The sequence below is a fragment of the Coptis chinensis genome, chromosome 4 (assembly GCF_015680905.1).
Source record: "Coptis chinensis isolate HL-2020 chromosome 4, ASM1568090v1, whole genome shotgun sequence".
NCBI lineage: Eukaryota > Viridiplantae > Streptophyta > Magnoliopsida > Ranunculales > Ranunculaceae > Coptis > Coptis chinensis.
The window spans coordinates 11,853,171-11,879,954 of record NC_141459.1 but is presented as its reverse complement, the minus strand read 5'-3'; the positions used below and the strand labels follow the sequence as shown (position 1 = coordinate 11,879,954).

The 26,784-nt window shown below is 36.1% G+C and overlaps 2 protein-coding genes across 2 annotated transcripts; both read left to right on the top strand.

Moving 5' to 3' along the window:
* Positions 1 to 1,315: 1,315 nt before the first annotated feature.
* LOC147501903 (uncharacterized) lies at positions 1,316 to 2,649 on the top strand. The gene is made up of 2 exons (XM_086604411.1): positions 1,316 to 1,797; positions 1,875 to 2,649. The coding sequence occupies exons 1-2, from the start codon at positions 1,316 to 1,318 to the stop codon at positions 2,647 to 2,649; spliced, it is 1,257 nt and encodes a 418-aa protein (XP_086460537.1).
* Positions 2,650 to 2,655: 6 nt separating this feature from the next.
* On the top strand, positions 2,656 to 3,419 carry LOC147501902 (uncharacterized). The gene is made up of 3 exons (XM_086604410.1): positions 2,656 to 2,854; positions 2,945 to 3,143; positions 3,386 to 3,419. The coding sequence occupies exons 1-3, from the start codon at positions 2,656 to 2,658 to the stop codon at positions 3,417 to 3,419; spliced, it is 432 nt and encodes a 143-aa protein (XP_086460536.1).
* Positions 3,420 to 26,784: the final 23,365 nt, after the last annotated feature.

Genomic DNA, 26,784 nt, shown 5'->3' with positions numbered 1-26,784 from the left:
GTAGCAAGCGGCAAAAACTTTGACAATCAAACAACACCAAATTGTTACAAATCATCATCATGGTAAATGATATTTGCCACAGTATCATCAAACAGGTGCAAATTTAAATTTGCCAATAGTTATTTGCAATTGTCACCTAGCAAATTTCTCATTGACAAATGATGACAAAATTTGCATTTACCACAATTCCTATCAAACACAGCCTTAGAATGAGTTATTTGTGTTGCAAACAATTTTAAGTTAGTCTATTAATGAAGTAATCTCGGGCGGTGGAGTTCTCTCCATTACCTTACCCATCTTTATCCATCTTAGTTTATTTTGCTTAGTAGTATAAGTCCAATCAAATCCAACTCTCATTTTTTTTTTCTTAATGACTTGAGTGTTAACTTTTACCATACTATAGAGTGTTCGATAACTTTTACTCCATATCCATATTACAATTGTTATTTTAAAGAGTGATAGATTCAAATTATTTGATTAGGAATAAGATAGAATAATAGTTTAGTTTAGGTGTGTTGAACTGCATGCTTAGATTGAGTTATACAGTTTATCGAAAAAAAAAAAAAAGATTGAGTTATACTTATTTTATGTCTAATCAGTGGTGGAGCCAGGGGGGCCCAGGGTACACCCTGGCTCACCCTCAATTTTCGACCAAAAAAAAAAAGTAGTTTTATTGTTTGTAGAAACTGAAAAACACAGCTAACTAAATGACAAAAGTACATAAAATACTACAAATCCTTAACGACTCAGCAGTTGTCTTTTCGTGAATTTAGACTATGACACTTTAGACTATTACCGACTTTTACCGTGACTCAACAAGATTCAAACTTGAATTAGAATTTAGACCATGACTCAACAGTGTTGAACTTGAACTAAAAACCGACAAAAAACAAAATAAAAGCACAACACACACACCGAAACCAAACAAAAAAAAAAACCCCAATACCTTACTCAAGTTTGACTCTTTGCCTAATCAAAAAGTTATACAAAATTACAAAACCCACGCCCCCACTTACCCACTTTTCCACAATTTCACTTTTCTCTCTGTTATTTTAATTAGCTATCCATAATTTGATTAATTTCTAAAGTTTGTTAGGTAAGCCTAATATTATTAAATTTCTTGTCTTATTTTTTATCTTTTCATGTTAAGTTGATTCCTAAACCATGTTTTTTTGTATTCTTTTTGTGAATTCATTAAACCACATATTTTTATTTAATTTTATTTTGTGAATATCATAATAATATTGGTATTTATTTTAATTAGTGCAATTTCAATTCAGTTGATTAATGGTTTATTTTAATTATTTAAACAAATATGTTAAAGTATTTGATCAAAGGAAAGTCGTTGCCCGCTCAACCTACCCAACCACCTAATAACACAAATAATGTTGCCAGTGTTGAAGTAGGATCCTCCTCAAAGCGAAGTCACCAAGAAATTAAGGATGGTGGTGTTGAACAACCCACGTCAAAGCGGGTTCAACGTGAAAATCATGAAGAACTTGACTTGTCTAGTCTTCAGGGAGACCCTGCACTGAGGAAAAAGATTTCAGATTATCATCCTAATGATCAAGACTCGGTGAGAAGAACATATTTGCTTAGGGGTCCTTGCCAGCCTAATCATGCTTTTCCTTCAAGAACAAGAGGTAAGAGAATCCGACGCTTTCAGAAAGAGTGGTATGAGGAGTTTAGTTGGTTGGAATATAGTATTCACGAGGATACCACGTTTTGTCTATATTGTTATCTCTTTAAACCTAATAAGGGGGCACAAGGAGGTGGAGATGTTTTTTCTCACAGGGGGTTTACTAATTGGGAAAGAAAAACCAAATTAAAAGAGACGTTGGAGGATCAAATAGTGCTCATAATATTGCTTACAGGGAAGCACATGCTTTGTTAAATCAAGAGCAGCATATCGAGACATTTCTTCACAGACAATCTGACCAAGTTCGAAGGGATTATCGAATACACCTAACTGCAATAACTTACTGCATTAGGTTTCTTTTGAGACAAGGTTTAGCTTTCCGTGGTCATGATGAATCAGATGAGTCGATCAATAAAGGTAATTTTCTTGAACTTATACGATTTCTGAAAGATCATAACGAAGTCATTAAGAAAGTTTTTGATAATGCTTCTAAAAATCGAAAATTGACCTCGTCTGATATCCAAAGAGATATTGTGAATTCGGCTACTGTGGAAACTACAAATGCTATTCTAAAATATTATGGGAATTCATTGTTTGCTATTTTAGTTGATGAAGCACGTGATATATCAATTAAGGAGAAAATGGCAGTTGTTTTGCATTATGTCGACAAGAAAGGTTGCGTGATTGAGAGATTTTTTGGAGTTGTGCATGTTAAGGAAACTAGTGCAGTAACACTTAAAAAGGCAATCGATGAGTTGTTTTCCAAGCATGGGTTGAGCATATCTAGACTACGTGGACAAGGGTATGATGGGGCCAGCAATATACAAGGTGATTTGAATGGCCTAAAAGCACTTGTAATGAAGGAGAATAAGTCTGCATTTTATATTCATTATTTTGCCCATCAGCTTCAGTTAGCCCTTGTAGCAGTTGCAAAGAACTATGAGTCAATCGCTAATCTTTTTAGTATTCTATCTAATGTGGTAAATACTGTTGGAGCATCATGTAAGTGACGGGATATGTTGCGAGATGCAATGAAGGCTAAAGTTGTTGCAGCGTTACAAAGCGGAGAAATTTCAAGTGGCAAAGGGTTGAATCAAGATACTAGTCTTAAACGATCTGGTGACACTCGATGGGGCTCCCACTATTATACACTTCTTGGCATGATAGCCAGTTATGTTTCAGTAGTTGATGTGCTTGATAATGTAGCGGAAAATGGTTCAAGCTCGGAATAAAGAGGTGAGGCTTACGGATTATTGGATTCAGTGCAGTCTTTTGAATTTATCTTCAATTTGCATTTGATGAAAGCGATACTAGGAATTAGCAATGATTTGTCAATGGCTTTGCAACGTGAGGACCAAGACATTGTCAATGCCATGACTCTTGTTAAAATAACAAAGGTAATGCTTTACAAAGCGATGAGAGATGATGGGTGGGATAGTCTCCTGACTGAAGTTTCTTCACTATGTGCCAAACATGATGTGGTTGTTCCAAATATGGAAGAGAGGTATATGGCTCGAGGGAGGTCTCGACGAAGAGCAGAAGGAAACACCAATTTGCATTAATATCGTGTTGGATTATTCTATCACTGCATTAATTTGCAAATTCAAGAGTTAAACGACCGGTTTAATGAAGCAAACACAGAATTACTTCTTTGTATGACATGTCTTGATCCTAGTGAATCGTTTGTTGGTTTTGATAAGCAAAAGTTGATCCGTTTTGCTTGACTTTATCCCGATGATTTTTCAGAGATAGATCAGATGGAATTAGCGGATCAGCTTGAGAATTATATCATTGATGTACGTTCCGATACTAAGTTTAGTGAAATAAATGGAATTGGCGGCCTAGCAAAAAAAATGGTTAAGACGAAGAAAGACATTGTGTACCCACTTGTTTATTTGTTGATTAGGTTGGCGTTGATTTTACCTGTTGCTACTGCTGATATTTGCCTTTTTGCTATGTTAGAGAATTGCTTATCTTCTTTGGCGAAAGTGCGAATTCAAAGTTTTTCCTTACTCACGATCTTCGTGTTCATATAGTTGGAGTAAGGATTCGAACCAATCTAAAGCTTAGGACAAACTACAACTTGGTTGTTTTACTCTTTAGGGAACTAGTGAGTAAGTTTAAATATGACTATATTAATACTAAATACTTGGTTTCTTTACTACACAAAAATTAAAAACATTAAGTTACAAAAATCATGCAACTAAGACATAATAAAATTTTACTAAAAACAAAGGTGGAGAGTTAATCCTCCTCATGTGAAGATAACCTTTGTTATTTGATTTTAATAAGTTCATTATTATCTTCCTAGAACTTATAGACAAGTCCTAATAAAAGAAAACTTGATCCCTAACATATATGACTCATCTCTAAGCTCATACATGCTAGCATGTGGAACCAAAGCAATGACTTATCTCTAAACTCATCACTTTGATTCATAACTATAAACTACACCAACTATCATTTTGGGATAGGATGTAGGTCTAGTTGTTGTTCCTAAACAACTTACTAAACCAAACAACAAAGATTTTCCCTCACATGAGTTTTATTAACTCCCCAAAAAGGAAAAGTTAGCTCATGATCCTTGGGAGAATACTAAAACAAGTGTGGAATGTAAAGAGAGAGAGAGAAGAAAAAGAAGAAAACTATTTATTTATATACTCACTTACATGAAGAAGTTAGAATTTTTCAAGAGGAACACAAGATTTCCTTAATTCATTAAAACTATTACAAGCTATTTCTTACCAAAATAAAAACTAAATAAAAATCTAAGACTAAGAAACTAAAATAATACAAGGTAAGGAAAAGAAGTCAAAGGAGTAAATGGAGTGTCCCCCCCTTGTTTTGTTTTCTTCTCCATTTGAGAGAAATCTCATTTCCTCCTACGTGAAACATCAAACCACATTTACTTCATTTTTATCCACCACATTAAAACAAAATGACACCTTTGCCCTTTTTTCACTATTAACACCTAATCTAATTAATTACATGCAAGGTGTCAACTTTGCACCAATAATTTGTCATTTTTGTCTTGACATGCTCCATGATTGATGACATATCCAATCTTATGGGCCTCAGATAGTGGTCTATGTGCTCCAGATTGGCGGTCCGGTCTTTGGGCAATTTTACTTTCTGCCTATCGTGAGAGTTCATCTCCTGATTGTCTAAGCATCTCACTTGTCGATTCGAGTCCTAGTTCAAGAGGTAGGAGCTTGAAAGTTTGATGCTTCGCGCAATTTGGAAGAATTCATATATACGTCGTTCCCGTGCTTTATCGCAGTTTAACCAATATTTCCATGTTTATCTGCGAATACACTGCAAAAGTATGAAAACATATTTATTTCATGATTATTAAACACATAATTAACCAAATTATATGTCTCAATGGGGTTTCATAATACACTTTTTTGGTGCTTATCACACTACCCTTAAACAAAGACTTTGCTTATCCTCAAGCAAAGAAGAAACATTAAAACAGATAAGTGGCCAAAAATGTGTAGTCCTAACTAATTCTCGTTTCGCAGAGTGAGGTTGCATTGACCATATGCAACAAGGCCTTAAACCACTAGGAATTCCCTAGTGGACGAGTTATAGCCTCGTGAGAGTTTTCTAGAGAAGATACTCACAAACTTCATTTATACTACAATGACTCAGTGATAAAAACTCGTTTCCTAAATTAATCTCAGATATCCATACATCTCCTTAGCAGGGAACGAGGATTGATTTCTTTGAAACTCAAGTTAATATGCATCCAATAATTAAAACATCTACATATGATAATACATACAGTGAACTTGCTTTGAAATGTAATAGCAGGGCCGTTTCTGGATCCTTTGGAGAGCGTGCCTAAATGGGTTCTCACAGGTATGTGTCGAAACACAATTCCACTCAAAATTTTACCACTCAAGTTTTGTTAACTCCAGTGTGCAGTGGGCACACATTTCCTCACATCTCAATGACAGTTAGAGGAGCTAATGTCGATCAATCATGTCTACACTACACCAGAATGGCCATTTTGTAATAGAGCAAATATTTCATTTGTAACACTTATATCTGTTACTACTTGTCTAACAGACATAACTGTTAGGTTCTCTTGTATCCATTAGTATATTTCAATTTATTTTTCTAATTACTTTTAAAACATCAATTTATTGTTTGGTAACAATTGTTTCTATTAGAAACGAATAGAAAACAACTAACATAAAGAGCAAAAGGGTATATACGAAACTAACGGAAAATAGGCTACAACTAAAGAAAACAGGTTCTCCCCGATGATCCTCCGGTGCTAAAGTCGCCTCCATCAAACCTAGGTTTAATAAAGGTGAGGGGGGGGATTTTTCATTCATGGGTTTGTTCAATCAAACAATATCCCCTGTCTCCTCTGTCAAACCCTCGCTGACGAAGAAGGAAAATAACTTGGTATATATGTCGGTGACACCCCCAACACTTAGTCCGTCTAATCTCTCTCTCTCTCTCTTGATTGTTTGTTTGTTTTTTGATCGATTTAATTTGGTGTTTTTGATGTAAAATATAATCTTTGTTTCAAATGTACATCTGACGGGACCGTCCCTTTGTTGAATTTATGGGGAATATTAAAGATGAGGTGACGAAATTTTTTGTTTGTTTTTGGTGAATCTATTCGTTGTTATTCATTGATCGATTGAGTTTTTTTAATTCAGTTTTGTGGAATTGGTTGTTGATAAAAAAAAATTATAGAAATTGGAACTTTTGAATGATCAGGATTGATCCCAATCGTCCCCTTTTTGAATTCTGAATAATGTCTCTATTTAGCTAAATTTTCTAGTGCATTATAATGGGGAGATTAGAAGGTGAATGGTAAGATTTTGGGTTTGCGTGGATTGTTGTTGCTTTGTTGCATTTATCATCATCTAGGATGGTTGAAATGTTTTATCAATATAATGATCCAATTCTAGTCCTGTTTCGCATTATAGGCATCAATATTGATAGGAGTTTACTGATGTTAGAGCTCATGAGGAATTAACATTGGATATTTGCTTGGTGTCTGCTGATTTGAAACTTGTTTTTATCAGCTACAATGAAAGCTATTAAAATGTTGACGTCGTTTTGGGTTATTGTCATAAATTGGATTCTTTGAGATTTGGAATGTTGTATCTTTTTGTTAACATTATTTTAGCTCATGTAGGTAATGTTGTGACACCATGAAAGAAGTGCTTGAATTTTAGATGCCACCCTCATTATAATTTGAAAAAAGAGAGGAAAAAAGTATTGCATGGCTACCTAATAACTAGTCTCTTTGGTTAAGTTTAACCGAGCAGGTGTTCATTTTGAGTCCCTTGACCAAAGTAGATGGTCACAAATCCGTCAATACGAAATTCTGTTTTATTGTGTAAGAAAACCCTTACATCACTCAACGTCCTCTTTGAGTTTCAGTTTTCATAAAATTTTAATTAACATACTTTGGTCGGTCCAATTGCTAAGTAAATCAATTTTGAACTATACAGATATGGAAGATCTATTGAAAGTGGAGTTGCTATCCCATAGCCTTTGTGCCTTGTCATGGGCCTCCAGACCACACTAACACCAGTATAGCACTTGGGAAGCTTCTCATTTACTGTTCAGGTTGCACCAAGGGTGGCCTGTTTGGTAGCATTAATCAAATTCCTGGCCACTTTGTTTATATAACATGTTTTTCTAGGACATCTGGGAAAAGCTTTCTTTTACCCCCAGTGCAGAATAGATGTGTTGTATATATGTTTTAGATCCTTGTGAGCATCTTGACCAAGGGGTGGAAAGTGATGTTGGATTTTTTTCGGGGAGTTTTCAAGTCGTTTCCACTTTCTAAAGTTTGAAGTGCAGCGTCAGGTTCTTCTTCGACGATTGTATTAAGTATTATGTGTGTCTCAATGGGCATATGCTTGGGGTCTACATGCTCTTACCCCTATTTGATTCAGAGGAGGTATCTGAGGTGGAGTGATTTTTAGAGTTAGACAAAGGTACACTCACTAGGCAACAATTTTTTTTTTGAAATGTTCTATCAATAATCGTCTGACTCTAGGCCTGTCTAGTATTATCAGGAAAAGCCTCATGTCTGTTTTATTGATGTAGGCATGAAAGTTGAGATTTCAAGTAGCGTTGAATGTAGTTTACTAGAGTTCTTCAAGCCTTCTGCTGTGAGAGAAGGTCGTACTACTGCAGAGTGCATTCTGAGATTGGCAAAATAGAAGTATTCAGATCTTAATGCCATCATTGAGGTAACATGCATGCTCGTCACATGATTTTACGGTATAAACTACAATTTGGGGTTCTTCAATATCTTATGGTCTCCTTTTTTATGTGGGATGTATGAGACTAAGGTGACCTTTTTTGTTGAAAAAAATAGGTATGTATACGCACCCAGGAATGTAAGGGGCATGTGGTGTTGCTACTTCCGACTGCATGGTACTTGGCCTTTTTTCGTGTTGGTATCCATGTCCTCACTCCATGGTTGGAGGAAGCTCTTTAGTGGATTTCCTGCCACCATTTTCTCCGTTTTTGTATGATGTCCTCTTACATGTTCGATTTGTAAATTAGTAATTATATTGGTAGGTTATTTCTATAATGTTTAATTAGTTGGAAAGTGGTTGGTGTCTCTTGATATTCAATTTATGATTGAGTTGTTGTGGAATGTGATATCTATGAAAGATGGAATAATAAGATGTGCTAGATTGAAATATAATTGTAGGTACGTGGCCCCGATTAAATTTTTTTTTCCACTTTAATTTAGTAACGGATATATCCGTTACACATTTGTTACTTAAAACGTTATTGTGAGAAGCGCGCCAAACATTAGTAACACTTATGTCCGTTATAAATGAACAATTTCAGTAAACAATCAACAATTATGTATCTGTTATATATTCTAACAGATATATTCGTTACTAATAGTGCTATTAGTAACGAATATATCTGTTACTAACAACACTATTAGTAACGGATATATTTGTTACTAAATTTTGTCTAAGTGACTGTAACACCCCAGCAGTAACGGATATAAGTGTTAGTAAAAATATAAGTAACAGATATAAATGTTGGTAATTGCCTTTTTTGGTGTAGTGCTACTACTTATTATCACACCACCCTACTCCTAATTGAGCTAGAGGTCTTTATTAGGTATTGTGGGGCTTAGGTGATAGTGTACAAGAAAATGGAAATGGATAATCAAAATTTACGAGTATGAGAGAATAGGGTCTTTAAGATATTTATACTAGAGAATTCCTTGTTTTCTTTCCTTCTTCTAACTGAGTTTTCCAACCTTGTTCTTAATCCTCTGGATACTGATGATTTTTTTTTTGCTTAAGAACATGATTCTATTTTTCTATCCTGAAGCAAGTAATTGACTTTTATTTGGGACAAGTCTTTCTCTTTATTTTTCCACATTTCATCCTATTTCTCATACTCCCCACTTAGGTAGGTTCTTTTATTTGGTTTAATAGATAGCTAAGGAATTTTTGGTGAAAGTGAAAGGTTTGATGAAAGGTTCAGTGGAGTGACTAGCGGTAAAATTTGTAATAGGTAAGAATTTTTAGCTATGTCGATCCAAAGAAGGCCTAAATTCTCGCCTAGGGTTCGGATGGTGATCAAGTAAGTAGACGCATGATTTTCTCTAATCGGAAAAACTACTCTTCTATGTCATCACACACAAATCACTCATGTCAAGGCTTTTGGTTAGATTCTCACAGGATTTATAGTTTAAGTAACTAACCGTTGGTTCCAGAAACTTACTGCTATGACAATCAATGATACTCAGTGCATGAATATTCATGAAAAGATGTATAAACTATTGCATAATGATATCTTAAGTTTCTTAAAACAAATCCTAATTCGGATACTAATGTGAGATTTCTAGACAATTTTCATCATTGAAAAGGAAACAAAACTTTGTCACTAAGTACAATTATTAACAAGAAAATAAAAACTATATACAAAAGTTACAATATGCCTAATTTTTGCTACAGTTTAAAAAATACCCCCAAACGTAATGATGCTTAGTCCTCAAGTATCAATAAATAAAGAGAGAAATTACCCGGTAACCGTGGAGCAAAAATTAGGGGCTAGATTGCCGAACGTAAAGGTTGGAGAACATAATATATTATTCAGAAAAGAAACAATAAAATGTTTAATAGTACACCTAAACATAATTTTAGCTAGATATATGTACAATGACAAGCTCAAATTTACCATCCAAATGGATGTGTAGGTCTCAAGGCCCTTAATAAGGAAATGCATTTCCTTAGCATCGCTACCAAAAGATAATAGTCCGCCAAATTTCTACCCATTCTTTGTCTCCGGATTTCCTCAAATGTTTCTTCATATTTTCATCCTTTGGGTAACAACGAACATGCCTCGTGTACCGAAATGATGCTTCCATTGCCTAAACCTTAATGAACGAATGATTCTCGCTTTGTTGGGCACATAGAATCTACCTTGACCTACCATGAAAAGTAGCCGCAAACCGTGGGAAATGTGTCTTCATGATTCGCAAGCGGTTACGTAAAAGAATATAATCGATCCCGAAAAGTGCAAGCTCGCTTCAGTTGAGATAACACAACCTAAGATGTTAAATAATGTATAACCTTGAGCCGCTGCGATCAATACTAAGCGTTCCTCATTGGCAAGTAAAAAATGTCAATCTCCCATGATGTTCAGAGTACAAACAACATCGCAGTCCCCATGTTCATGGTCATGCTTGCTAAGGAATGGTGATGTCGCGCCATGGCACATGGCCAGCTTCTTCTCGCTTAATCTCAAGACCATCACCATAAGTTTCACAAACACTTGCCACCGAAAGGAATGGTAAGAATTATGATAGATGTAATGCCATGATGCGGCGGTTTGTGATATGGAAGATCCAAAGTTAGAAGCAAGTCGTTGTTCAAAAAATATGATGTGTGTCACCAACTAGGATTTTGAACCTGTCTAAGTAGAAGCTATGTGCATGATTGAATGCTGGTGTGTCCTCCATATTAGCATAAAAGTATGCGGCCAAACTCGGAGAATAAGTTTGGTCAGGTTGAAGAACTAGGGAAGACCACCCAATATTAGTGATGTAGTCATGGAAGAGATGACCATAAGTATTGGAATCCATCATAGACTGAAAGGATTGCTCAGGAATGAGTTTTTGAGGTGTCATGTTTGATGAAGATGCAATGTTTGATGAAGATGTCATGGTGGATGAAGTAAAAAGAAATGGGCAATGAGAAAGGCAACCGGATGGATAAAATGAGTATGGAAGAAAATAAACCCTCCCAAATGACATTGAAAATCACATGTTAAAATTAGTTAGTCACAACGTAAATAATTCTAGCAACCATTTCGCATAAAAAAGAAGACACAAAGATAAGAACAAATTAATAATAATGACGAAAAACGAATAATATATAATGATTATTTATTTATTCACTTAGTATCATTATTCCATTTTTATTCAATAAGAAAATCATGGATTATTATGAAACTATTGAAGGTGCATATCGTATACACGTTGTTTAGTTCTTCAATTTGTTGTCCGAAGCAGCATCCGAATGTCCCCTTTACCGGGCAGAGAGTGTAGTTTGATTCTCCATTAGAGAGCGTGATTTTTTCAAAGATCGAGAATGATTATCCAAGATTTCCTCCTGTTCAACATCATGCATTGCTTGACGTTCTTGGAATTCCTTAAAAATTGTAATGATGATATTCTGACGAGCGTATAGTTCCCGCATGCCGTGATGAAGAAATTGAATGCCTTCCATGGGATTAAAAAAAATTTAGCATGGCATTTTCATCAAAGAAATGGTCAGGGTTTGAGCTTGGGTCGTTCTGTTCATCTATCAAAGTATCAGGAGTCCAAAAACCAATGGAGTAGTCTGTTTAGAGTACACTAATATGTGTTCTTTGAAGTGGTGTTTCTGGAGAAATTACTGGATAACCCCAACGCATCATAATTTGCGTGACTAAAGTAGGTAGAGGTAGAGGTGCTGACTTTCTTGTTTTCTTGGTGATCACGTTCCAGAGGTGTTGGATTAGACAAAAATCATCCCTTTGAGTCTGCAAAACCCAAAGTAGGTGAAGTTAAGACTATGTGACTTCTAATTGGTGAGATGTACCTATCACATTGGTCCCAACCAAATGGAGCACAACTCGCTGATTCTCGTTTCAAAGAGCATTGAAGAACAACGTGGATGTCTATTTCCCACTTCGCCATGAGATACGGTAACTCTTAGTAAAGTTTTGACGGAATCAAATGATGACTCGAAAAAGGAACTCCCTGAATTCATCGATCCGAAGTATGTCGGAGATAATTTCCCTAGTCAATTCCAATCGTCAGTCCATAAGCATCGGCGTAGAATTTTCCATTCTCGTGTCCTATAAATTGGTAGAACATCAAAACCAATTCTCGAATAACCAAATTCTAATGATATAGAAGAGGCGCCTATCCCCGACGCATAATTTCGTGTCAAAATAAGGAGAAAACCGCCATCTTCAAAAACTTTTAGGTAGTCTTTCTCGACATTATTTTTCTTGGTTGATCCATTTGGTACTATTACGGAGGGAAGGATAGTGAAAATTGTTTGAAATGAGAATGGCTGAAAAGAAGATATTTATAGCCAATCTATGAAGTCCTGTACTAACTGATTCCAAGTGTAGTTAATGACCCATGTGATTATGAACATCAACAATGGGGATCCATAGTAAGTCTTGTCATGTCAGATTTCCAAAAACAATTAAGGAGATGTTTCAATGTTAGAAAATACGGAGGAAAGTTTCACAGGGTAGTTAGACTTACGCGTAATTTCAGAAATGATGATCAGACCTCAGTAATAGCATATGGATAGAATAATCGAGCTGCATGTGTGACAAGTGTAATGCGTACCTTGTAGCGTGCGCGATCTTCTCTCGACACCATGAGTATCGATTTAATTATTTTTGTGAGTTTTGGATGGTGTTTTCTTTGTTATGGTTTGTTTTATTATTATTTTGTTTTTGTTTTTTTATAAGAAAAGACAACTAATATACACAAATATTTAATACGAAACTTCTTCATTTAATACCTAACCCGTACAAATGTGTGAGAATTATTTAACACACCATACTAATATACAAAACGACAGATGGAAAGAGAGATGTCGGTTACATAGATCTAGATGTTCTGGATCATGTTATGCATGAGTGACAGCAGAACAATGATAAACACTGTTATCATGAATACTGTGATAGCCCATTCGCGTTGCTCCTTTTCCCATCGCTCGATTGGATTCATTATGTTTGAGAAAATGAGAATTTGTGAAGAGTGAGAGAAAGGGATGAGTGAAAGTGGAAAAGGAGAGTTGTATTTATAATTAGAATTCTGACCATTGGGCATCTGACCGTTTGGATAAGTCCGTTGGGTTCTGACCGTTGGGCTTTGAGAGTAGGCCCAATGCATCAAGGAACAAACTAATATATTAAGAAGTACAATAATTGCATAACATAAATAATTTCTCATTCAAACCGTTTGGAGATACAAAATTATGAGAAATCAAACGATATATAATTTTTTATCACTAGGAAAATAAAAATGCAATGCATAAGGGAAATAAATGACATAGTCATTTCTAAGCCAATGGAAATAAACAACTCTCGAATCCTCGTGGTTAGCGTAAAGATGAACCAAGGTTTCTACTTCATCGGCTACTTAATTTAACTCCTAGCTAAGGTGACCGGTCTAGAATGTGGCCCAAAGATCAGAAAGTTTGATCTTGAATTGCCGCTGATTTGCCATCATCATATCATTCTTTGAAACGGCCTTGGCGACAAGATTTCTTGCGGAAGTCATTTTGGGAAGTAAGCATCTCTTCCTGACGAAGAAACATCCTGTGCATGCTGGTATTCATGTGTCTTAAAGCTTCCATGGGAGTGCTGATTCGGCGCATGATATCCTTATTAAAACAGTTGGGTGGTGAAGGAGGAGGAGGAGGTACGTTATCATGCTCAATATCATCTCTAGCTACTGGGTCCTAGTGGTCCATAAAACAAGTCTCGAAAATTCCAAAATTCTTGAAAGACCTTGTTGGAATGAAAGGAGTAGCAGATTAGAATCCTAAGTTAAGCATAAGCTGAGTAACAAGTACGGCAAGAGGAGCTGACCTGTTTGACGCAGTCGTAAGAACATGGCCCAAGAAATGGACCATACAGAAAGTATTCTTCTTCTCCTCGGAGGATCCACAAAGAGTAAGAATGTCTTGTTCACGTCAGACGTCTTTGAAGTTCCAATAACGTTGTAAGCCAACCATTGAGTGACGGCTAGTTGGTTTCATCTGAGTGAGTGCTGGTACACGCAGTTCGAGCCATTATTGTACTCTCCTTCGAGAAGCGTGTTCAAACATTAAGTCCATCGTAGTTGGATACTCTGATAACAACAGTGGTCGACTATCCGAAGTTTATCGAATCGTGGTCAGATTCGATATTAACTCCAAATAATGAGTTCACGCTCAAACCCTCCGCCCGTAATCCAAAAATTCATCACCCGAAACCACCATTGTTGTAAAACTTTAAAACCAAATCTTCCGAGTAATTAGCCGGCACCTTGTGCAACAGATACTCCCACTCCCTATTTGCAATTTTTCATCATTGAAAAAGGGATGAAACATGCCCAAATCGAATAGATTTTTGAAATTCCTCTCAACTGTGATTCGTCTTCATGCTGCCATAGAGGGGTCTAGATGATTTTATGAGGGTGGAAATTGCTAGGAGTGTTGGAGGAGATGGTGCTGGATTAAGGGGGTTTGAATTGGTGGAGTTGTGCTAGCGTGCGCTGGTGAAATGTAGGCTTGAGATGCCGCGTGCGCGAGGGAGTTTTATGGGGGACCAAGATCCGGATTTGTGGTGGGAAGAAATGTGAGGGTTGGATGCGTGTGATGCCCCGCGTGTGGGTTTTTGTGACCGGGTCCGTGATTTTGGGTCAGGTCCAATTTATGGCCCAAGCCCATATGATTTCCATAAATTCCCCTTAACTCCAAATTGAACGGATGAGATATCAAAACGATCGGCATTAAAAATGCCATAGAATATGACAAAATCACATTCAAACCTTTTTTTTTTTTTTTTTTTTTTTTTTTTTTTTTTTTTTTTTTTTTTTTTTTTTTTTATTTATTATTTTTATTTTTAAGTTTTTATTTATTTACAAATTTTATATACAAATGTACAATTCTAGAGGAACGTGTCAACAACACCGGTAGTCCAAAAAAAAAAAAAAAACATCACAACAAAACTTTAAATCAGCAACTTTCATGTCGGCCCTGGGCTTAACCTAATCCAAATCCGACCCGGTGGGCTTAACTTTTATGTTTTGGGGGCTTAGGGTTTCAGATTCGTACCATCCCCCGACCAATGTGGAATGGTCTAATAATAATATTACCCTTAGTACATATAGTATAGCCTCAAACCGCCCCAAAATCAATCACATAGAAAACCGATCGGGGTTGGCCTGGGTGGAATCCATTGCCCGTGCGAACGAGGGACCATCCGATGTTGCATATCACGACTCTCTTTGTGCACAACACTTAGTGCAAAGGTGAAAATAAACGGCACGAGTATAAACAAGTTGAGTCTTTTAACGTCAGATCCTCAAGACGAATGTGAGTCTTTTAACGTCAGATCCTCAAGACGAATCCCATCCTGTGGGAGGAACGGGATGACGACAAAGTTTATCCTGCTAAGCTGGTGTCAGACAATAATATACCATATACCGGCTCATATCGGATAGTAGATCAAGATCTGGACAGAAATGTGTTTGACAATTCATACACCACCCCCATCTTTTTCGCCCATTGCTTTCGAGCAAAAATACTACGACCATTACCTATTCGAGATGGGTAAGATTTACACCAAATGATGAGCTGAAGTTCACGAGGAAGAGAATAGAAAAGGGAAGAGAAGGAAGTAGTTGAAATTTTTGGTACCCATTGTTTACCAGAAGGCACGTTTGCTCGATTAACAGAAGACATTTATACTCAGTTCTAAAGTATAGTTTTTTGTGGACTAAGGTTCCAGCTGCTTGCAACCACACACTCTAGGGATTTTTAGAAAAGAAATAGAAAAGGGCCCGGCTACCCTAATGGCATACTTTCCCTGTTTATATCACATGGAAAGAAGTACACCAATGAATCTATTAGTCTGTGTAGACTGGATCTTTGAGAAGAGTTTCTTCGATATCTGGAGAGCGCAACTCATGATAATGTTTTACGCGTTGGCCATTTACTTGAAATTTGCTTTCATCATTTTCGTTTTTCAAAGATATAGCCCCATAAGGGGTGACAGCAGAGACAATGAAAGGACCAGACCATCAAGTTTTAAATTTTCCTAGAAAAATGTGTAATCTTGAGTTGTACAACAAAACTTTTTGACCAACTTTGAAATCTTTTCTCAATATGTGCTTGTCATGCACTCTTTTCATGTTGGCTTTATATGATTTCGAGAGATCATAGGCATCACTCCGAATTTCCTTGAGCTCATTTAACTGTAATTTTCTCTTTGTGCCTACCGCATTAGTATTATAATTGAGGCTTTTGATGGCCTATAGATCACGATGCTCAAGTTCAACCGGCAGGTGACAAGGTTTTCCAAAAACGAGGCTTAAAAGACATCCCTATAGGTGTCCCAAGTCGCTCATGCCCACAAGGCATCGATAATCGTAGAGACCATTTTTCTAGATGGATTAACAGTTTTTTCCAAAATGGATTTGATCTCTCTATTAGAGACTTCTACTTGGCCACTGGTTTGAGGATGATACGGAGTTGCCACTTTGTGCATGACTCCATATTTCTGTACTAATGATTCAAAAATTTTATTATAGAAATGTTTTCCCCCATCACTAATAATAGCTTTTGGAATGCCAAATCGAGAGAAAATATTTTCTTTTACTAAAAAATGACAGTTTTATGATCATTAGCACGACATGCCAATGTCTCAATCCATTTTGACACGTAGTCAACTGCTACCAGTATGTAAAGGAAACCATGAAAATTTGGAAAGGGACCCATGAAGTCGATGCCCCATACATCAAAGATTTCCACAATTAAAATGGGATTTAAAGGCATCATATTACGTTGAGTAATGCGTCCTAGCTGCTGGCAGTGGTTGCATGCTTTGCAATGCTCATGTGTATCTCTAAACAGTGTTGGCCAATAAAATCCACATTGTAGAACCTTGGCCGCTATTTTCTTACCACTAAAATGACCACCACAAGATTGTTCATGGCAGAAGGATAACACGTCATTGTGTTCCCAGTCGAGAATGCAACGACGGATTAGTTGGTCGAACAATACTTGAAGAGGTTAGGGATCATCCCGTAAATAAAATTTCACAAAGAGATAAGAACTTTTTTCGTCATTATTTGAGACCAAGATGAAGGGACTTCCTCGGTAACTAAGTAATTTACTATGTCACCGTACTACCGGGGGACGAAAAATGGAATATAAGTGTTCATCCGAAAAGGAATCATAAATAGGTTCGCATCGCGATCAATATCACTGACAAGTCTTGATAAATGGTCTGCAACCACATTTTCGCAACCATTTTTTATTTCTAATTTCTAGAGTAAATTCTTGCAAAAGGAGAATCCAGCGGATCAACCTCTATTTTGCATCTTTTTTTCAGCTAATAGGTAAAATCTAAGCCGCATGGTCGTCAGTAGACAATTGTGGAAGAACCCACTAGGTAAGGACGAAACTTATCCAAGGCATATACAACGGCGAGAAACTCTTTCTCAGTGGTGGTATAGTTACGTTGAGTTTCATTAAGGGTTTTACTCACGTAGTAAATGACAATTGGCTTATCTTCTCGGCGTTGCCCTAGACAGCTCCAATAGCATAGTCACTCGCGTCACACATTAATTCAAAAGGTTTAGACCAATCAGGTGGTTGAATTATGGGAGCGGTAGTTAAAGCGGATTTTAAAGTCTCAAAAGCTTGTTTGCAATTGAAACTGAAGTAAAAAACGACATCTTTAAGCAAGAGATTGGTTAAAGGTCGAGCAACCTTTGAGAAATCTTGAATAAATCTTCTATAGAAACCCTCAAGTGTCCTAAAAATCGCAGCGAATGTCGCTAACTATTTTGCATATAGGAAGTGAAGCAATTTTTTCTATCTTAGCTTTGTCGACTTCGATTTCGTCTTTTGAAACGATATGTCCTAAAACTATTCCTTTTTTAACCATGAAATGTCATTTTTCCCAATTAAGAACAAGGTTTTTCTCTTCACAATGTGTAAAGACCTTTTCAAGATTTGATAGGCAGTTATCAAAAAGTCTCCATATATTGAGAAGTCATCCATGAATACTTCCATAAAACGTTCAACCATATCACTGAAAATGTGAAGCATGCAGCGTTGGAAAGTACCAGGTGCATTGCAAAGGCCGAAAGGCATTCGTTTATATGCAAATATACCAAAAGGACAGGTGAATGTAGTCTTTTCTTGATCAGCAGGATCTATGACTATCTGAAAATATCCTAAATAACCATCAAGAAAACAGTAATACGCATGACCGGCTAACCATTCAAGCATCTGATCGATGAAGGGCAGTGGAAAGTGATCCTTACGAGTTACTGCATTAAGTTTGCGATAGTCAATGCATATTCGCCATTTCATTGGAATACGAGCGGAGATGCATTCATCTTTATCATTGCACACAACTGTAATGCCAGATTTATTTGGAACAATGTATACTGGACTCACCCAAATACTATCGGATATAGGGTAAATAATTCCTGCATCGAGTAATCTTAAAACTTCCTCCCGTACCACATCTTTCATTGTTGGGTTTAGACGACGCTGCGGTTCACGTGACGTCTTAGCATTTTCTTCAAGATGTATGCGATGGGTGCATACATTAGGGTCAATGCCCTTAATGTCATCGAGGGACCATCCAATAGCAGAACGGTGTTGTTGAATGACATCTATTAAACTGGACTCTTGATCATCAGTCAATTACTCAATTGATGATATAATAATTGGATGACTACCATCTAGATCAAGATGTACGTATTTTAATTCTGAAGGAAGAGGTTTTAAGTCGTATGGGTGGAGGGGTATTAAAGATTCTTGAGGAAAGTCATCGTCCATAGAGTAAAATGTATTTGAGGTTCTTCCAATTTGCTGGACATCACGGTCGTAGGGTCAAATAATGGTATTGACTCTAATAATTCGTTTACTTCTTGTGTATAATCATCATCCTCAAATTCAGAATCGCTAAAGGAAAGAAATTGGTATACTTCATCTTCAGGAAAAATGTTTGTTAAATACTCTTGCACAATGCTATCAACCCTGTTCACCTCACCATCAATGTTAGGCTCTGGAATTTGTTTCATCACCTTGAACACATTTATCTCGACCGAAAGATTTCCGAAGGACATGGTCATGGAACCATCCCTATAGTTAATAAGAGCATTAGCAGTTGCTAGGAACGGATCCTAAGATGATAGGAATGGAATCACATGCAACTTTAGTATCCAAAATAACAAAGTCGACAGGATAGAAAAAGTCTTGGACTTTTACAAGGACGTTTTCCACAATTCCTTTTAGATACTTAATGGAATGATCGGCTAACTGTAGAGTCATGGTGGTGGGTTTCATCTCATGAAGACCTAGTTGCTTAAATAAGTAATATAGAAGTAAGTTCACACTAGCTTCTAGGTCTAGTAGTCTGAAGAGTCGTGATATTTGTCACCTAAGGTGCATGGAACCGCTGGGTCTACCGTGGTCCTTGTATTTGACTATACCATTGTGTTCGGTGATGGATGGAAACTGTTCGGTGAGGAACGCTTGTTGAGGAACATTAGTTCTCCTTTTTGTGGTGCACATATCTTTCAGAAATTTTGCATGTTTTGGCAATAGTTTTAAGGTGTCGAGAAAAGGTAAGTTGATTGTCAAATTCTGAAAAGTCTCTCGAATTTCAACAAAATTCTCATCAGGTTTATTCTTTGCCAAGCGTGCATGAAACGGTGCCTTAGGGTGGAATTTTGCAAAGGGGTCTGCTTGCTTGTTTCCTAAATTCTGAGATGTTGACTTTGTTGTATTTGGTGAATCTTTCGTAGGTTCATTATTGAAAATAGATTCATTTGAACCGTCGGATTCCTTTGGTTGATCATCCGCATAATGATTTGATTGTCTACAGTTTTCCAGATCGAAGAGTAGTGATTGCGTGCACCTCACCTTGGTTGGGGAGTACTTGTACCCGGTGCATTGGTGAGTTCAAAGGCGCGGTTTTGTCGGCTTAAGGTTTGAATTGCTTGTCCAGAAAACACGCCTTTCTAACTCTTTTCTTGCGCCAATTGTTGAAGTGATTGTTAGATAGACGTTAAAATTTGAGATTGTTGGTTCATGTAAGCTAAGAAAGTCTCACTTGTCCTATCCGTAATGAGTGGCGCAGGTTGTGCAACAGGTACTAGATCACGATTATTGCTGAGAAGTTGTTGATTATAGTTAGGATTTGGATTGGTTGGAACAAGGCTACGGTTGGTTTGATAGTTAGCATCCAAAGTATTTTGAAAATGATTATGACTTTGTTGGTATTGTTGATTATTGCCTTGGCGGTATGGAATAAAGTTGTTGGTTGGTCGAATAGGTGGATTAGCGAAACCTGGAGGAGCCCCTAACTGTTGGTTATTCTGGCGCTAATCGAAATTTGGATGTTGTCGCCAAGGTGCATTAGGAATGTTGAATGCACATGCCTCTTCTGATGGTTGAGAAGGGGAGGCATATAACAAGGGACAATAAGCATCAAGATGGTCAGGACTAAGACAAAGAACACATGGGGATGTGTCAACGTTCATGACCTGTTTTGGGAGTTGATCGTTTACTTGAACTGCAAGGGCATCTACTTTTTTAGTTAGCGATTCTATCAAATTTTTTAATTCAGGATCGGATTTTACCTTAAAAATAGATGTAGCCTTTGTTACAGTATCCTTTGATGATCTAGACGGCTCAGTGTTACCCCAGTGTGTACCTTTTTTCGCTTGTTTTTCAAGAAAAAATATATGCTTCAATAACTCCTTTGTCCATGAAGCAACCACCGTTCATTATATCAAGAGTTTCTTTTTGATGATCAGAAAGTCCATTAAAGAAGGAACGGACAAGGACGACTTTGTCTAGTTGGTGATAAGGACATTCTAAAAGAAGATCAGTAAAGCGACTCCATGCTTCCGTAAACGATTCATGAGGATTTTGATGAAAGAATTGAATTTTCTGAAGCATTTCAGTAGTTTTCTTTTGAGTGTAAAAATGAAGCATGAAAGCTTGAACAAGTTTATTCCATGTGTCTATGGATTGTGGTTGTTGTCCTGCAAGCCAAATTGACGCTTTTTCTGCTAAGGTGAATGGAAATAGCCGAAGCAAGAGTTGTTCCTTAGAGACAGCTGGATGGTGAAATGTTGTGGCCACTTGTTGAAGCCTACGAAGATGATTGTATGGTTTTTCGTGATCCAAACCATGGTACACAGGTAACAAACTAAAAATGTTTGGTGGGATACGAAAATCACCGACAATGTCCTCAAGTTTGATGCAGGAAGAAGGTCCTTCCTGTAATGCAGTATAGAAGTCCGACAGGGGCTTCTCAGCTGGTGGAGGATCGTCAGCCATAACTACAAAAGTTAATAGCGACGAAGGAACTTGATGAAGGTAATTAACAGAAGAAGAACAATTTTTAAGTGAGAACTTACACAATTGCTTATCGTATTTTCTTCGATGATAGGTATGTTCAAATTCTTTAGTGGAACCAGACTTTAATCTCATGCAAGCATAAAATTAGATCTAATTTACAGAAGGAACTTCTTATTAGTTGAATTGTATTATTATCTTAAAGCATTAGAGTGTAACAACGTAGGCCTAAGCTGCTGCTAAAGTAGCAGTGAAGCTAAGAATACGTGTGCATAAACCAACAGCCAGGTCACAAGAGAGATATGAGGGAGGCTTTCCATGCAAGCACGGTTCTAATTAAGTAACCTCAATCTTTCAAGTTTCCTAGACACCGTTGGAATATGATTATGATTAAGATTTATGGAATTAAAATTTATGCAAGGTCGTTCTTAATTAATTTTTTTTTTTTTTTTTTTAAGATTTATGCAAGGATGAAAATACAAGCATGCAAATACGATCTACTCATACAATACTAGATGCATTAGCATGTGAAGATACTCTACTCATATGTATAGCTATACGAATAAGCAAGGTTGTATCATCGATAAATACTTCTATATGCACATGAAAATATACATCAGTAATACATATATATACGCTAATTTGTAGATCGATATTACATACGTAGACATATATCAACAGTAACAGGCAAATTTGAATCACTCATACGTATCTAAATACAGTATCATGCAAATATAGTATACGTACGTATATAAATAAGACAATGCTAAAACTAAACATGCAACGTATTATACATAGACTAAAATACGACTCTTGTATTGCATAATAAAATGATTTCGGCAATACTCATTGAGATTGCGAGTGTCATATAGAGAGCAGCTTCACCCCGTAGGGTTTAGAAACAACTTATCCAACTTAGATTTTAACCCTCGTTGGAATGTTCTCCTCTTTCTTGACAAAATCGAAGTATTATACAAGACGTGTACTTATACATAGAGAAATACTAAACATGCAACAATAGACACTTATAAGTAGAAAGACAGATAACCATGCAAAACAATACCATTTATATGTATATATACATTAAGATGCAATTCATGCCCAGTTAATCGTATAGAAATATTTACAGGTATATTAACATGATTCATGCATATTTCTAGGCTAACACGTAAATAATAATCCATAAATTAGCACATAATAACTACGTACATGGCAATCATGCAAAAATAGTAAAAATTTGGAACCTGTTGCTTCCTGCAAGTCCGCCAAAGAAATGAAATAGACGTTTCAATCCGTCAACGTAATTAATCCCAGAAGATATTCGAATTTTATGTCACAGTTCCAGAGAGTTAGGCCTGGATATGGATCAGGATTTATCAGAGGATGTTGGAGGTAGAATAGGAGCAGCAAAAGAGAAAATACACCTGCAGATGCGGGTTACACCTGCGGACGTGAGTCCAGTATCGCACACGCGTGTCGATTATTCCATAATGAGTTCAACTTTTCATAGAAACCTTAGAATCTTGTGTAGTTTACTTTCCCGGTCCTAACTTTTTGTCCCTGGTAGTACAACCAAAAATTCGAAAGAGGTCAGGTTGTTTGTTTGGCGACGACGAAGAAATAAAAAAAAAACGGAAAAACAGCAAAAAATAAGGGAGGATGAGAGGGGGGTTTCCCTTTGGAGCAAATTCCAATATATAGCACAAGTCCTATGCCTTTAGAACGGCAGTGGCGCCATTTTGATATTTACCTTTTTGCTATGTTAGAGAATTGCTTCTCTTCTTTGGCGAAAGTGCGAATTCAAAGTTTTTCCTTACTCACGATCTTCGTGTTCATATAGTTGGAGTAAGGATTCGAACCAACCTAAAGATTAGGACAAACTACAACTTGGTTGTTTTACTCTTTAGGGAACTAGTGAGTAAGTTTAAATATGATTATATTAATATTAAATACTTGGTTTTTTTACTACACAAAAATTAAAAACATTAAGTTACAAAAATCATGCAACTAAGACACAATAAAATTTTACTACAAACAAAGGTGGAGAGTTAATCCTCCTCATGTAAAGATAACCTTTGTTATTTGATTTTAATAAGTTCATTATTATCTTCCTAGAACTCATAGACAAGTCCTAATAAAAGAAAACTTGATCCCTAACATATATGACTCATCTCTAAACTCATACATGCTAGCATGTGGAACCAAAGCAATGACTTATCTCTAAGCTCATCACTTTGATCCCTAACTAGACACTACACCAACTATCATTTTGGGATAGGATGTAGGTCTAGTTGTTGTTCCTAAACAACTTACTAAACCAAACAACAAAGATTTTCCCTCACATGAGTTTTATTAACTCCCCAAAAAGGGAAAAGTTAGCTCATGATCCTTGGGAGAACACTAAAACAAGTGTGGAATGTAAAAAGCAAGAGAGAGAGAGAAGAAAATGAATAAAACTATTTATTTATATACTCACTTACATGAAGAAGTTAGAATTTTTCAAGAGGAACACAAGGTTTCCTCCATTAAAACTATTACAAGCTATTTCTTACCAAAATAAAAACTAAATAAAAATCTAAGACTAAGAAACTAAAATAATACAAGGTAAGGAAAAGAAATCAAGGGAGTAAATGGAGTGTCCCCCCTTTGTTTTGTTTTTTTCTCCATTTGAGAGAAATCTCATTTCTTCCCATGTGAAACATCAAACCACATTTACTTCATTTTTATCCACCACATTAAAACAAAGTGACACCTTGCATTTTTTTTTTCACTATTAACACCTAATCTAATTAATTACATGCAAGGTGTCAATTTTGCACCAATAATTTATTATTTTTGTCTTGACATGCTCCATGATTGATGACTCATCCAATCTTGTGGGCCGCGATAATGGGTCCATGTGTGCGATCCCATGGGCGGTCCGGTCTTTGGGCAATTTTACAACTTCCTGCCTAGTGTAGAGTTCATCACCCTGATTGTCTGAGCAGCTCACTTGTCGCATTCGGAGTCCTGGTTCAAGAGGTAGGAGCTTCGGAAGTTTGGTGCTTCTGTGCGGATTTGGAAGAATTCATATATACATCGTTCCCCGTGCTTTATCGCAGGTTTAACCAATATTTTCATGTTTACTGCGAATACCTACAAAAGTATGTAAACATATTTATTTCATAATTATTAAACACATAATTAATCAAATTTATATGTCTAAATGAGGTTTCATAATACACTTTTGGGTGCTTATCAACTGCCACTGTGGAGAGAGCATTTTCTACTATAAATATCATAAAGAATCGTCTGTGCAATCGGATGGCGGATAAATGGTTGAATGATTATTTAATAACATACATTAAAAAAGAAGTTTTTGATAACATTGATACTGAGTTGATCTTACAACGCTTCCAGAAAATGAAAAAGAACGACGAAAAAGAAGACCGCCAAGAACTACTATGAACAAGTACTTGTTTAGATTTGATTTTTTTTTCTAATACATTAATATATATAATATATATATTTTTATTATTTTATTATTTTGTATGCTTAGTTTTTGTCTGGCTGGCTCACCCTCACTTACTTTCCTGGCTCCGCCACTACGTCTAATCAATCATGGCATTGTTGTTGTCCAATGTCCGTAACCTTTTCCAATTGTTAATGTTAGCTATACAAGTCTCTTTGTGTTTCTCTCCTTTTGCAACTGCTGCTTTGTTAGTTGTTTGCCTGGCCCACGTTTTTTTTATGCATTTGTGTAAAGGAAAACTACGAGGAAGATCGATACTTTTTCTTAATTGACTGACTTGATTTGTGGTACCCTCTTGTTTTTAACAGCTAGTGGGCTCCATCAAGATTTTGTTTTTGTTTGATTTTTTTCTAGAGTACTTTTAGGTTCATACGTTTCTTTGTCTGACTTGTGGTATAGTACTTTTAGGTTCATAGGTTTTCTAGTCTGATTTGTGGTACAATCCATGCTATCACGACTAATCGACTGACTACCGATTAATCGGATATCTCTTGTAAAACGATTATTTTTTTACTGATTTTTTAATTTTTCTAACTAACTCGATTTAATCACTAAATTGACTGATTAATACTGAAAATATCAGTTCCTCACTAAAAAAATACTTAAATTAACAAAAACTAACAAATTAGACTTTTATACCAGATTAATAATAAAAAAACGTAATCAACATACTAAGCTAAGAATTTATTCATTTTCTCTTCTTTAACAAAAGTTAAATATACAAATTCTTGTATTATCTCTCTAATATATATTACTAGGTAATGCCCGTGTCTTCGGCACGGAATGTCTTTGAAAAATCTCAACTGAAAAAATCAATAGAAAAACACTCTGTTCTTTTCGTTTTTTTTTTTGTAGGTAAAACACTATGTTCTTGAGTATCAAATAGTTGTATTTGGCCAATATTGCAACGAACGATTACTCCATGTTGTGGGAGATTTGGAACCCATTTATTAAATCGAGTTGCACTTACTAAAATTGGGGTGGGTTCATTTGGATGGAATGATAAACTGAAAACTTCCATACCACACAAAATCACAAATGAGAGTGAACCTGTACAAAAATTAAACTATACAAAGAAAAAGAAAAATAAAAGTAGGCTCACAAACCATCTGAGGTATTAGTTATTTGTTTGGTTCAATCAAAGCCTAGCCTCCTGCAGAGACTTTACCCTCTACTTACTGTTTGTCTGTTGGAGAGAAAAAAAAAACATATATGGCCCAACATCCAGCTGTCATTGTTGTGCATAAATGCCAAGATATAGCATTGGGTATTAATGAAAATCAGTAACGTAATCACACATGAGAAACTAATGATAAAACACTTTCGAAACCTCCAAATTATGTATAAAAAGAAAATTTTTCTTTGGTCATACTCATAGCTAAATTAAGAAGATTCCTTGCATCACACTATGGTAACCAATGATGACATAATGGAATACATGTGGAGTGTCTATATTTGACCCATCAATCTCATATATGATCATCTCTTTCTAATAACTTCAAATGGTTTAACAACGGTTTTTGATATACACCAAACTTGTTTTCAGTTGAAATCTAGCTACGAATTAAAATTTGTATAATTTGAATTCTAGCATAAATATGATAGTAGACATCTATGATAGCACAAATATTGAAACCACATAGTACATTCACTGTTGTCAACTTTGTTTAACCAAACCACTTCTTGGTCATACATAAAGATGGTCTTTTGACATAGCATAACAAAATAAAAAAGGATAATGTTACCACGGCAACAGGTTGCATCAAAAAGAACTCCACCTGAACCCAACCTCATAAATAATGACTCAGAAGCACTAACAAAGATAGGGAGAATCAAAACTTAAGTTAAATCCCAACCTATATACCATAAAAATTCATATCCATGCATTACAATGAACTTCACAACAATCTGCTGGTATAATCAATGACCTTATAATGTTCCCTTAAAGGCTGCTAACCAATCTACTCTTCCTAGTGGACAGAGTAGTGATATGGTCTCTGCAT